Source organism: Ascaphus truei, chromosome 4 (assembly GCF_040206685.1).
Source record: "Ascaphus truei isolate aAscTru1 chromosome 4, aAscTru1.hap1, whole genome shotgun sequence".
NCBI lineage: Eukaryota > Metazoa > Chordata > Amphibia > Anura > Ascaphidae > Ascaphus > Ascaphus truei.
This window is the reverse complement of record NC_134486.1, coordinates 264,473,220-264,487,781: the sequence shown is the minus strand read 5'-3', so window position 1 is coordinate 264,487,781 and position 14,562 is coordinate 264,473,220. Positions and strand designations below refer to the sequence as shown.

The 14,562-nt window shown below is 45.5% G+C and overlaps 1 protein-coding gene across 2 annotated transcripts in view; it reads left to right on the top strand.

The window, feature by feature from the left end:
* Positions 1 to 14,562, top strand: part of RRAGD (Ras related GTP binding D) — a 51,342-nt gene that overhangs the window by 17,169 nt on the left and 19,611 nt on the right. For both annotated transcript variants that reach the window (XM_075597446.1, XM_075597447.1), the window contains exons 3-5: positions 2,276 to 2,475; positions 10,165 to 10,279; positions 14,372 to 14,514. In XM_075597446.1, coding sequence (XP_075453561.1) covers positions 2,276 to 2,475; positions 10,165 to 10,279; positions 14,372 to 14,514 — 458 coding nt within the window. The remainder of the gene's footprint in view (positions 1 to 2,275; positions 2,476 to 10,164; positions 10,280 to 14,371; positions 14,515 to 14,562) is intronic.

Genomic DNA, 14,562 nt, shown 5'->3' with positions numbered 1-14,562 from the left:
AAGACTGTCATGTTCGATGGCTTCACAATAAAAAAAATAGAGCGATATTTCAAGCCAAACAACTGTTTCTCAAGTGTTACTCATTGTTTTCTTAAATACATCCATCTAATGCTTAGTTTGTTACATGAGTTTTAAGTAACCCTACAACTGTAACAACTTTGAAAGCATTACCAGAATTTGTTACTATGTCTTGGCTTCCATGTAATATTCAGGACATTAGAAATGTATCAACGATTAAGTGCTTATAGGGCTTAGGCTATATATACCCGAGTATGGCAGCACATACTCCACTCCTGACGAAGCGGCTACAGTAATGCGAAACGCGTTGTGTACGAGTTAGAGACACAGGGAGAGACGGTCAGATGGGCTATGCTGTGCTGAACTCTCACTCACACGCAGGCATGGAGACACGGAAGCAGTGACGTCGTCAAGCTCCGACCGGAATCGGCACCAAGCGACGTGGTGGGATGCCAACACCGGCCGTTGAGGGACCGCCAACACATCACAGAGGTTGGTTGCGGGAGCAGACCACCAACAAGCAGGATTTCAATCACTGCATGTGGAGGATCAAAAACCTGTAACTTACCAGCCTGCACAGGAGTAGCACAGCCCATGGAACTTCACTGCCATTTGGACTGTTCACTTAGATAAGCATTGTTAGGCACGCCTATGGAATGCAATCTTTGTTTTTTATTGCATCTAGTGATTTATGTTATTAAAGTTTGGCTATTGTTCTCCCATGCGCTTCTATCACACACACAATCGATTTTCATGGATCCTTTGGATTTCAGGTGCTTGTCGGTGTAGAGCTGTATGCACATTGAAGGAGGACCCTAAGCTGATCAATAAATACTACAGGCAAAAGGTAGAAGCAGTTAAGCTCTCGTCAACAGTTATTCAGCAAATCTCTTCAGGCAGGAAAATTAGCTAAGGGGGAAAAAATCAAACATTGTATTATCGCATAATAAAAACCAGATACAGTAAGCTGCACACCTAGATGTTCCTGTCAAGAGTAAACACAGAAAATACCCGTTTTGCCTTCCCTGTTAGGGCTGCTGAATACTGGGAGATTATTTGCTATTTTCCATATCTTGTTATTAGATACAACATGTTTTTGGTTTGCAGGTAACTGGATGAAACTTGCTGAATACACACTACATGTTTACATATGCAGTGATGTTTCACTTTTAAAACATTTCAGAATACCTCGCATCCTCATAAAAAGGAATATGCACCGTGAGTATGTATGCTGCTCACAGCTAAGTGTATAAAGCTGCTTCTGTTTAGTGAAATGAAAAATCCCAAAACTGTTTTGCTTCTCTTCAATAATTACTGTTATATATAATGTATATTTATGTAACACAGGCAGGTCACTCATGTGCTGTATATAACCAAGAGTAGGGATATGGAAAATGTTCGCTTACGTTCACAAACCAGGCGAAAGTGTCCTTTTTTTTATTTTTGCGTAAAATCTTAATTATCACCAAAAATTTGGGGAGGGAGATCATCTCAAACTAGGTTTTCTCACTTATATTAGAGCCATTACCACAGGGACAACTCACTTTGTAACTGCACTGCTGACCCTCGCTGCCATTCTTAATGACCTATTATACTTACAGTATATACAGGCAGTCCTCGGTTATCCAACGGAATCTGTTTTGGAAGTAGCGTTGGATAGTGAAACCGTTGTAAAGTGAGTACCATGTTAATCAGTGGTGGTGGGCGTTGGATAACGCATTCAAGCGCCGGATATCGCATTCCGGCGTCGAAAAACGTCCCACATGGTTGCATTGTAAAGCGTTGGATATGCCATTCGTTGTAAAGTGAAACATTGGATAACGAGGACTACCTGTACTAGGAATATAGAATATGTACAGATGTAGCACCCGTTATTCAAAGCAAATTTGAACGCAAGATTTATTGTGTCTCCATTTGTTTGTGTTAAAACTTGCATGAAATTAACTCTGTATCACAACTTTTTGGGTCCGTTAACACGATTGCACTTTGAATAACGGTGCTACATTTGTATATCACCATTATCTTCAGTCATTGTCGATGCACTGCTGGATGAAGGCCTCCCCAATGACCTACTGGAGTTATAAGCCTCTCTTCTCCACGTTGCTCCAACAAATGTTATCTAAATATTCTTAGTGTACTTTTTCCACTATTTGTACAGTATGAATTGCTTTTAATACTTGAAATGTTTTTAGGCACTTCCTTGCCAGATGCTGTGTGAGGGCTCATACTGTATTTCTTTTTCCCCTGTGATTCGCAGGATGACTATATGGAAGCCCTCGCTAGGTTACACCTAACTGTGACCAGCGCCTACAAAGTGAACCCTGACATTAACTTTGAGGTTTTTATCCATAAAGTGGACGGTCTGTCAGATGATCACAAGATAGAAACTCAAAGAGATATACATCAGAGGGCAAATGACGACCTTGCAGACTCTGGACTGGAGAAAATCCATCTCAGGTAGGACACTGTAAACCAGTGTGGGTGATGGGTTACCGTGCTGATTTTAATTCTCATGGTATCATAGGAAACATACACGTGGCTTTGCCTCTTCTCCATCATGGCTAAAAAAAACAGGGTTGAACAGGGTTAACTTTCCTTAATCTCGGAGGGTAAAGTTGTCTGCCGAGTTTGACCATCAGAAATGGGGTTAGGTTTGGAAAGTATCACTTTTAAAGGTTCTGCAGAACAACATAAAATATCAGCAAGCTCAATCTTGGACAGTACATGAAGATTGTGTTCTACGGCCGTGCTTATAGTGCCGACGGCACCCGAAAACAAATGCATTGCCGCCGCGTGCGCTTATAGTAAGCACGACGTTGCCGTCGCGAAAACTGTTAGCCGGCAAAATTTGATTTTTCAAGGGCTGTTGACTCATGTGACGGCCCTTGAACCAATTAAATGGCCGGAAACTCGTGATGTCGCCGACCCGGCGAAATATAACTTTTGCCGGTGGCGACAGGTGACGTCACCCGTCGTGTCGCCGTTGACGGCACTATAGGTGCGGCCTAATACATAGCAAGTAATATTATTTAATAAGCTTGAATACATTTCAAGCTTTTAAGCATTACTCGTAAGTGAATTTGAATGTTATAAAATGCAGCTGATTTCAATCAAATGTATCTGTGGGAGAGGTGGGATGCTTTATTTGTTTCTCTTTCCATAGACTGACAATACAATTCACTATAGGAAAATACTTCTGGGAGATCAGTTGTCTTTAGCTCAATTGTTGTTTGCAGAGGCTCATAAAATAAATGACATATTGCAATATTACAAAGATACGCCCTTTCCTCTGTTGCTCGACTGCTAAAACTCTGACTCCGGCCCTTATTCTCTCCAGTCTCGATTACTATAACCTCCTGCTGTCCGGCCTTCCTGCCTCTCACCTATCTCCCCTACAATCTATCCTAAACGCTGCTGCCAGAATCAGTCCACTTTTTCCTAAATCTGTCTCGGGGTCTCCCCTGCTGGAATCCCTCTCCTGGCTTCCTATCAAATCCCGCATCTCGCACTCAATTCTCCTCCTCACTTTTAAAGCTTTATACTCTTCTGCCCTCCCCCGCCCCTACAACTCGGCCCTAATTTCTCGCTATGCACCACCCCGACTCTTCCGTTCTGCTCAAGGATGCCTTCTCTCTACCCCCTTTGTATCTAAAGCCCTCTCCCGCCTTAAACCTTTCTCACTGACTGCCCTACACCTCTGGAATGCCCTTCCCCTCAATACCCAACTGGCACCCTCTCTATCCACCTTTAAGACCCACCTCAAGACACACTTGCTTAAAGAAGCATATGAGTAGCACAGTGGCTAATAATATACACATGATACATAAAGCTTGGCCCCCTGCAGACGCACTTACCAGAACTCCCTCCTACTGTCTCTGTACGTTCTTCCTACCAATTAGGTTGTAAACTCTTCAGCGCAGGGACTCCTCTTCCGAAATGTTACTTTTATGTCTGAATCACTTATTCCCATTACCTGTTATTTACATTTGTTATTTATATGATTGTCACGTGAATTACTACTGTGAAGCACTATGTACATTAATGGCGCTATATAAATAAAGACATACAATACATATTTTAATTATACATTTTTACAGCATCATGACAAACTAGCAAGATAGCCAACCTACCTTTTGTGTTCTCAAGATGAGCCATTTATGTATGGTACAGTGCCTGTTTGTAAAACACATAGTGCTGTATATAGACTGGTGCCAAGTCTCCCTAGGCCACTAATTCTCTGGCCCATCCAGCACAGTACGTCCCAGTAAAGAACGGGCAGTGTTGGGAGTAAATCCTTCAGGGCCTGGGTATGTTATTATATGTGTGTTACCTAATACAGTTCAGGAGAAGCCTGGTATTAAAGGGGGTCTATGCATGATAGGAGGCCGACTTACAAGCCACTCCCCTGGGAAGGAGGGGGTTTCCCTCTAGAGGTTAGAGTAAGTGTTTATGGGAGTTAGTTCTGTGCTACCCTCCCTGCGAGGAGGAAGCAGTAGTAGAGCCTCTCCTGGATAGGAGTGGGCTGAGGCCTTGCTCTGTTTAGGGGGTAAGGTATGCTGAGGAGGGTGCTTAAGACCTCAGCCCTGGGTACTGCCTTCAGGGAATGGAGCCTGTAATGCTGTACTGAACCAATAAAACCAAGTTACTGTATATCATCTCTGGTGCAATGCTTGCTGTGTGATCACATGAGAAGAGTTGCCCGTGAGGACCATCCTGGCTGCCCCAGGATCCTCATAGGATGGAGACACTGCGCTGACAGAAGAACCATCATGGAGAGCCTGCCCTGATGCCTCCAGATACCACTCCGGTGCTCTCAGGCCATCTGTTCCACCAAACAGGTACGCACCGTACCAGAACACATTTGGTAGTGACATGATCTCCATTGGGGGGGGGGGGAGGTGCTACATTTGGAGGCGTTGCTGAGATACCATCAGGACAAGCTTTTGCAGCAAGGGAAGGCGGTACTCTCCTATTACTCAATTTCAGAGGGCCCATGGGTGTAGTGTCCGTAGGGGACTTTATGTGATCTGATGGACCGGACTCTCCACTAAATGGAGCTACAACGTGGACCCCTCCTCTCAAAGTACGTGCAGTGCAGGTATAGTCGCTCTATTACTAAGAAGAGGGACAAGGTCCCACAGGCTTCACCAAAGGGAACTGTGGCATGCGCCATGCAGTTTTATTCTCTAAAATAGATTATGTATAAGCGGGCAAGCATCTGAGGACTGGCGCTTGACCTTCAGGCAGCCAAGACCTCTGTATTAGGAGCTGCAGCTATACTATGGCAGTCCCCACCCAGGGGGCTGCCGTAAGGCTCTATTACTAAGACGTGGTGTGGGAGCAGTGTGCCAGGGGATGCATGGGACCTGCAAGGGCCGGACCCCGGAACTGCAGCTTGCACCGTGCGATTATATTACTAAGAAAAGGTGCAGGGGCAGTGTCCCAGAGGCTTCACCAACGGGAGCTGTGGCCTGCGCCACACAGTTTATTATCTGATATAAGTATTGTGTGAGCGGGCAGGTATGTGAGGCGCTTGACCTTCAAGCAGCTAGGACTTCTGTTTGTGGAACTGCAGCCATACAAGAGCGGTCACCACCAAAGGGGGAGCTGCATCCTGTTCTTTTCCATTGAAAAATGGCGGTTCCCCCCGAAATTGGGAAAACTGCATGGCAACTTGTGCAAAAGTTGCAAGGAATTGTTTGCAAATGTCTGGGATTGGCACGAAGCCTAGCCGCGCCCTTTTTGCAGAATTATCCGCGTTTAGCGCAAGAGCCAAGCTGCAACCTGTTCTCTACAGTCGTACTATTGAATTACTAGAGGGAGGAGCTGAGGGTGTGTCTACCTACTGCTGCACAGCGGATGTGGGGATTTAACCACAGTCGCAAATGGTAGTATTGCTGAACAGACGCCCGCCTACTCGCTCCCTCCCAACTAGCCGCCGACAATGGATGCGAAGCAAGGCACTCATTTTGCTCTCCCAGTAGGTCTGCTACTACTTCCTAACGATGGGGAGAACTCGCTCCAGTTGGTCTGCCCGTTGTGCGATCGGGTGGGGCCTGCACTGGGATCCGCTTCCCGGTGCTCTGAATGTGATGAACCATACCTCCGCCTCCAGGGACCTGGAGCGGAGATCGGCAAGACCCAGCTGCATCTTGAGGGGACTGCCTGATATCACCAAGTGCTGATGGATATGACTGAACAGCCATCCAAGACTCGCCGGCAAGATTACTGGACTCTGCATTGCAACCTGGTCAGTTCCGAAATACAGTATGGGAGCCGCAGTTCAAAAAGTATGGACTCCGGAGCGGGCTCTCTGGGAGCCATGGGAACTGACATCAGCGGTCTCTCCACCCAGGCCGGTTTGCGATGGCGAGAGTCCCCTTCTGCTCTCCAGTCAGTTCCTGCTCTGAGCTGCATCTTCGAGGAGGCGAGCCATTGCCTGGACAGGCACGGCCGAGCGATGCCCGCCACTCCCTTGGTGCCTCGCTCTCCACAGGAGGTACCTTCCACCGCTGGATCCACGAGCTTCCGGCAGGTCAGCAAGGGTGTGTCCGTCGATGAGGTCGAGGCCTCCAACGATCCTGAGGTAACGACCTATTCGTCCATCTCGAGCCCCAACATCTACCAGGGGATGTCGATCACCACTGGACCAAAGTCCCCTTCAGTTCCAGTGTAAAGCCATCTGCGAGGCCTGAGGTCGATCCATGGCCTATGTGGCTGCTGCCTACACCGAGTGGCCGGACGAGAGGACCAGCGCGGAGGGATCTCCACTAACGGTACCGGCCGGTACTGCTTCTCTTCCGGATCCTACAATCGCCTCTGCTGCTCCGGTGAGTGACTCTACAGAGAACCTTTTCTTGTTGCAGTGCACGGCGCGGAAGCAGGAGCATGGCAAGTGGAATAGCCCTTCTGCCATTCGGAGAATGGGAGGCCTTGCTAAGCCTCCGCCTGCCGCCGTCCCCGCTCCTGGACGCGGACAGTTGCAGGCCCTCATACGGACAACCTATCCGGTTGCCACCCAAGTTGAGGTATGAACACTCTATGCCTGGCTGAACGAGACTGTGAGGTGCTGGACTCACCCCGTTCTGCCCCATCCTGACCATTCCCACAGTCCTGAATTTCGTCCCCGCGGAGCTAACAGTGACCACAGATACAGGCCCCGGTCACCGTGACTTTTGTCCCCGGTAATGACCGTGGCCTTTTCCCCAAAAGTGAAGGCTAAAGTGTCTGAAGGGACAGAACTACTACCATGATGGGATCCATTATACAGTTGTTATGTGTTGCATCTGAAACGGTTCGTACCTTGAAAGGGGTTCCCAGACAGATCACTGGTTGGAGGAAGGCCGGTTCACCCCTGAGCAAGAGGCTAAAATTATGTGAAAGTGTTGCGCTAAGATGGAAGCAGGCCTTTTCTCTTCTCCAGGGGGAGAGGAACCCGTTAGTGAGCCCCTGTGGGAGGGACCCATATACTGTGTATTGCCAGGTCAGGCATACGGGCATAACTTAACAAAAAGCAGCTGTGCTGATAGGGTCCTGGTCCAAAGGTTTAGACAGGAAGGGTATGACTATCCTACCTTCCTGAGTTTTTCATGAGGTCAGCAGAGATTTACCGGTATAAGTGGGTGCGCGCAGCCATATTAGATTATATGAAGCTGCGGACCAGCAGCAGTATGCACTACAGCAGGGGGGCGCAAACTTTTTTCCCTGCGCCCCCCTGCCGGCTGTCCCCTCACTCCGGCGCCCCCCCCCAACCCCAACTTACCCGCGCTCCGGGGCAACGTGACGTCACATGACCTCGCAGCGTCATTTTGACGCCGCGTTGCCATGGCGACGCAGGGAGGAAGCCGCCGGAGCCACGGTAAGTTAGGTTTACAGAGGCCCTGCAGCTCCCCCGGCACTTAATTTAAGTGCCTTCGGGAAGCGCGCGGGGCCTCTGTAAACCCCGCGCCCCCCCGTCGGCAGTGTCGCGCCCCCCCTGGGGGTCGCGCCCCACAGTTTGCGCACCGCTGCACTACAGGGAAGACAGAGCCTGCTATTTAATGAAAGTGTGGCAGGTAGGCCGCAACATACACTTAGACCAGGTGGAGTATATTGGGGAGTCTGGATGCAAGCATTGCTATTTGGTCACGATACCGGATAGTGAAGGGAACCTTGTGCGCAAGCCAGATCCCGCTCACTATTACTGACTGTTACAGTACTGTTATTTAGGGTAAAGGTTCCTCCATTAAAGGTGAATCAGTTATGCCAATGTTTTAATGTTGATTGCTATTGTATTTTTATTGTATAAAAATGTGGTGGGATGTTATGCCCTCATGCGAGGTCGTGAGGAATTTCAAACCAGAGGGAGCGTTTAGTCAAGTCTCCCTAGGCTACTAATTCTCTGGCCCCTCCAGCACAGTAAGTCCCAGTAAAGAACTGGCAGTGTTAGGAGTAAATTCTTCAGGGCCTGGGTATGTTATTATATGTATTTTACCTAATACATTTCAGGAGTACCCTGGTAATAAAGGGGGTCTATGCATTATAGACCTACAAGTCATGATAGTCCTACAAGTCACTCCTCTGGGAAGGAGGGGGTTTCCCTCTAGAGGTTAGAGTAAGTGTTTCTGAGAGTTTGTTCTGTGCTACCCTCCCTGCGAGGAGGAAGCAGTAGTAGAGCCTCTCCTGGATAGGAGTGGGCTGAGGCCTTGCCCTGTTAGGGTGTAAGATTTGCTGAGGAGGGTGCTTAGGGCCTCAAGCCCTGGGTACTGCCTTCAGGGAATGGAGCCTGTAATGCTGTACTGAACCAATAAAACCCAATTATATCATCTCTGGTATGATGCTTGCTGTGTGATCACGTGAGAAGAGTTGCCTCTGAGGACCATCCTGGCTGCCCAAGGATTCTCATAGGATGGAGACGCTGCGCTGACAGAAGAACCATCATGGAGACCCTGTCCTCCCCATACCATCGCAGAGCTCTCAAGCCTTCTGTTCCACCAAACAGGTATGCACCGCACCAGAACACACTTGATAGCGACATGATCTCCCTGGGGGAGGGGGGGAGGGGGGAGGTGCTACAAGACTATAAGGCAGAACTCTATTTTAAATCAATTGTTTTTATTAAATGATTTTTTTATTTTTTTCAATTACATAATATGGAACATCTATTATGTACACCCCCGGAAGATTTAAAAAGCAGAGATCTATTGGAAGCTTCTGCATAAAATAGGCAAGACCTGATACTATAGATATACAGTAAATGTAGCACTATGGAATGACATGCAAAACATGGCACTTCCACTCCCATAGATACGGCCCATGAAAACTATGAGCAGATGTACTACTGTAGTGCCGACAAGTATTCTAAAACAAATCTGGGGCTATCACCAGCAAGACCCGGGTACATGCTGGGTACATGCTGCAACATTTCAGTGACATTTCTGCAGACAGACTAATGGCCCACCGGATTGACAGCGGGGTTCCTGGCAGTCCCATTCAAACTGAATGGGACTGCCAGGGGCCCCTGCTGTGTTAATCCGGTGGGCCATTAGTCTCTGCAGAAATGTCACTGAAATGTTGCACCATGTACCCAGCATGTACCTGGATCTTGTTGGTGATAGCGACAGATTTTCCCAGGCAAGTTTAAGGCAAGTTTTAGAATACTCGTTGGCGCACCTGTATTTGCCATTGGCCCAACTACTTTTATGGGGCTGTCTGAGCATCTCCTGATTTATGAGTTTTTATTTTGTGGTCCTTTTGTTACAGTAGTTTTGTTGAAGGCATGAAAACTGCCTGGATCCTGCACAAGTACTTATTTTGGGGCAGCATCTCTAACCAATGTGGTGAGTGTCTGAGTGTCACAGTTTAAGATGTTCTGCTCTGGTGATACTTGTTCTGCATCTACTGTACCTACTTCAGCTTCTCCTGCTATGGTGACACGTACAGTACTAATCATCTTACCCCAAGTGGTAAAAACCAAGAGTTTCAGGATTCCGGTGATCAATTGTACTACAGTGTTGCACTATACAAATAGCCAGATTTATAATTTAAAGACATTGCTGTGTTAAATAGGAAATGTTACTACAAGCTATTTTACACTGGGAAAAAAAGCTCCCCAAAGGTTGTGTTTATAAAATTAAGCTTATATACTTTTTTTCCCCTGTTTTTCAGCTTTTATCTAACCAGCATATACGACCATTCAATCTTTGAAGCTTTCAGCAAAGTGGTGCAGAAACTAATTCCACAGCTTCCAACACTAGAAAACCTGCTGAATATCTTTATATCTGTAAGTGACACTTAGTTTTCCTAATGTACTGTAGTAACAAAGGAGGGAGTAGGTGTTATGATACCTTTTTTTATTGGACCAAAAAGTAGTTGAAATTTTACAAGCTTTCGAACCTCTCCGGGTCCTTCATCCGGTATCGGGATAACATGTCAACGACTTGTTGGTCCAATAAAATGTATCATACCACCTACTCCCTCTCCCTCCTGTGTTACTAATGGAAGAAAGGACCAACACGGCTACCCAGCCTTCTTTGTTTTCCTAATGTATTGAGAATTTGTCTACATGTGATTTTATGAATGAGGATACCTACTTCAGTGTACTGTAATTTCGCTGTAACATTTTTCTCCATCCCCATTAACTAAACTACTAAAAAAGTTAATGAATAACTTGCAGTATTCCTGGCTCAGGGAGGAAAAGCTGTAACCTAGTGTTTTTTGTGGAGCTGATTTTGTGTGTGTAATTAACGCAGGATTCTTAGTCCTTCATATCCCTATTGCTGAATAGAAAGAATGAACGAAGACTGGAAGAGACACTATTATCTTTTAATGAATTATGATGGAATCGGTGAGGTATCTGATGTCACCAGTAGCTGACATTTGCCCATAAGATTTCTGGATTAGTGCACATGCTTGCATTATAAATACCAGGTCAATTCAATCAGCTGCCCTCCAAGGTTCAAAGGAAAAGCAAATAGCCCCAAGGCTACAACGGGAATAGCGCTGTTTTACTCACTGCTTCCTGACAGCGGATGTCATTTAATTAATGCTTGTGCAGTTTTTACCGTATCTTCGTTGAAAAACTTTTCCATTTCAACGCTCTGTTTTAAAGATTATTGCTGTAACTGTTACAGGGGCATAGTGCAGAGTTGCAAGTCTATCCAGTAAAAGATACACTCTATTCCGCGGCGGTTTCAAAAAGTGATGCCACACGGCGTCTCGTTGCCATGGTAACACGACGTCATGACGTAGTTGCCATGGCAATGAGATGGCGTGTAACGCCACGTTGGTGACGTACGTGACGTCATTTGATGCCGCGAATCGGAAGGAGGAGGCGAGCAGCAAAAAGGAGACAGCAAGAAGGCGCCCGGCATATGCAAGTGACTTCCCATCAGGCCCGATAGACTCGAAAGCGCTGCAAATGTATATAGGGGCGAACCCATAGGCCCGGGCCTAATGGAAAATCTGCCACTGACTCTATTAGAGAGAGCTGGGCTTCCTTACAATACATCTGATCTCAGACACGCTATCAGAGAGGGCTGGGCTTCCTTACAATACATCTGATCTCAGACACGCTATCAGAGAGGGTTGGGGTTCCTTACAATGCATCTGATCTAAGACACACTATTAGAGAAGGTTGGGGTTCCTTAATGCATCTGATCTAAGACACACTATTAGAGAAGGTTGGGGTTCCTTACAATGCATCTGATCTCACACCCGCTATTAGAGAGGGTTGGGGTTCCGCAGAAATTCACAATATAATTATAGGGTTCCTTAACCAAAAAAAGGTTCAAAAACACTTGGTATGGGGAAAATTAAATCAATAAAAAAAATAATGTAGTAGCTGTTTTTAGAGTAATGTGATAATCCACAGACTGTTGCAAAATTGTGTTTGAAGCTTCTATGCTTTATATGCATAAAGGAGTGTTTTACTCTGATGCCTATTTTTTATTTTTATTTTTTACTTGTAGCTGCATCAGACGTGAGGAACTTGCTAATCAGTTTTAATGCAGAACGTGAGCCAAAAGGTTTATGCTGCCAAAATAAGCGACAAAGACACCGAATCAGATACATTACAATGTAATATGTAATAACCCCCTTCATTGCCCCTCATCACAAGAGGATGACCTGAGCAAAAAAAGAATAAAGTACTTTAATATAGTGCTGCTAACAGACACAAGGTGAAAATGTCTCTAAGTATTTGTTTACTTATTTCTTTTTAAAATATTTTACCAGAAAGTAATACATTGAGAGTTACCTCTCGTTTTCAAGTCTGACCTGGGCACAGAGTTATAATGACAAATACATGGTTACATTAAATGAGCAAAGGTTATACATTCAACTTACAGATGTTTACTGGCAAAAAGGGAGATTTTTTGCCTTTATACATTCTCTCTGTTTTTGTGCTAATACAACAATACCGATACAATAAATTCCCAATAGACAGTCACTAAAATCGGGTGACAGTGCTGACCGCTCCGTTCGATCCCATAACCTCTATCTTGCCCTCTAAAGTCATTCTAAAAAGTTAATTACATTACTCACAAGGCTGTGTTTATGTTTAGGAAATACTATAGAGCTTGGTGAACTATTTTCATTTCATACAAGACGACCGTATTACTAATGTCTCTCAAGTCTGTGTGTTATGTAACATATCGGCCCTTAACTGAGTATCTGTGAAGTCACCCAGTGTCACTAAGTGTGCATTTAATGTGCTTTTTTACATGCCCATACCATATTTGTTTATTATTATTTATTTCTTAAGACCAACCATAAAGGCTGCAACACAGGTCATATCAATTATGAGGGAAATCCTAATACAGTGCAGGGATAACAACAAATAAACAAATGGAGGGAAGAGACGTGCCATTCTACGTGAAAGGAGGGAGATTTAAACTGATGGCATGAGGTCAATTTGCACAGTTTATATCTAGGTGGCTGGTCTAAATACGTATTGTTCCTTAGGCCGTGCATATAGTGCCCGTGACGGCGATGCAACGTCGCCCAAAAACAAATACATTGCCGCCGCGTGCGCTTATAGTAAGCGCGACAGCGACAATGCGACGGAGCGTCGCCAAATTTGGAAGCTGGCAATATTTGATTTTTCAAGGGCTGTCGCCTCATGTGACAGCCCTGAACCAATCAAATGCAAGAAAGCCCACGACGCCGCCGCAAAGCGAAATATAACTTTCGCTAGCGGCGACGGGTGACGTCACCCGTCCCGTCGCGGGCACTATACGCGCGGCCTAAAGCAGCAACCTGTGCTGATTCCCCTTTTTCTGCACTTTTGTTGCCTACTTTATGGGCTCTCATCTTGCCCTTTTCAAAGCCGTTATGAAATATTAATTGCCTGGGATGTTAAAATCAAGCTCCCCCCAGAAGCCCAGTGCAGTCTGCAGGTTTCCCTGGTAACCCCAGAGGCTAGGAGTTAAGAAATAATCATGGTTCTTAACATTAACTTTGTTTTTGTTGTTGTTTTTTTTTAAAGAGCAGGACATGCTCAGGGGGCAAGATACTAACATTATACGAGGTAACCTTATATAGGCTCCTGGGGGGAACTGCTGCTTTAAGTTCTTTCGTTTTAACTACTGTATTATTACAGCGTGTCTCCAGATATGAAAAGAAACCTGTCCCTGAGGCGGATTTAAATAATGATGTGCTTTTTGTAGATTGGCCTTTTTTGCCGATAACGTTGCCTTCTGAATGCGGATAAACCAGTTTACTGAGCCCTATGTGACAGAGGGAATGTTTGAATAGAAAAACTGAAATAACACACAGTAACTGTTTGTTCTGTACAACCTTACAGTTATGCTGCATGGACCCTTCTCCCATAGAGAAAACATAAACCTCTGCTGCTTTTCACACTTTTGACCACCACCTACTCCTGGAAATTCTTCACCGGTGCACTATTGCATGCAAACTCCCATTGAAGTTATTGGGACTCCTGTGGAATTTTCCGTGCGTAGTGCTCCAATCGGCACTATGGCAGTTTCATGACTAACCCCCTGAGTCTCCAGTGTGTGTTAATACTTAATCTGAGTTAATTATCAAGGCCCAGGTGCAAGTTGTTTTTATAATAACATTGCATTGGTTAAAGTATGTTAGATTCAGATTCTCCGCTACATTTTGCCACCAAACGTGGGAACAGCTAATAAAGACTCTTCTGCTTCCGTCAACAAAACTGTCTTTGTCTAGTAAATGTCTGTGCTTTACATCGGTTTAAATGATCCTCCATTTCATTCGGCAACAGCCATTTTTATTTATCAAGGCCTTAGTGTTTCAGTCCTATGATAACAATTAATTGGTAAAACCCCCTATTGAGTAGCTCAAAATAATATAGCATCAGTGTGCAATAACTCTGTGTAATCTGCTGCAGAATTCTGGGATAGAGAAAGCATTCCTCTTTGACGTCGTCAGTAAAATCTACATAGCAACGGACAGCACCCCAGTGGACATGCAGACCTACGAGCTGTGCTGCGATATGATCGATGTGGTTATTGATATCTCCTGCATCTATGGGTGGGTGAAGCCCTTTATCTATGTCATTTCAATACAAATACACAGTGT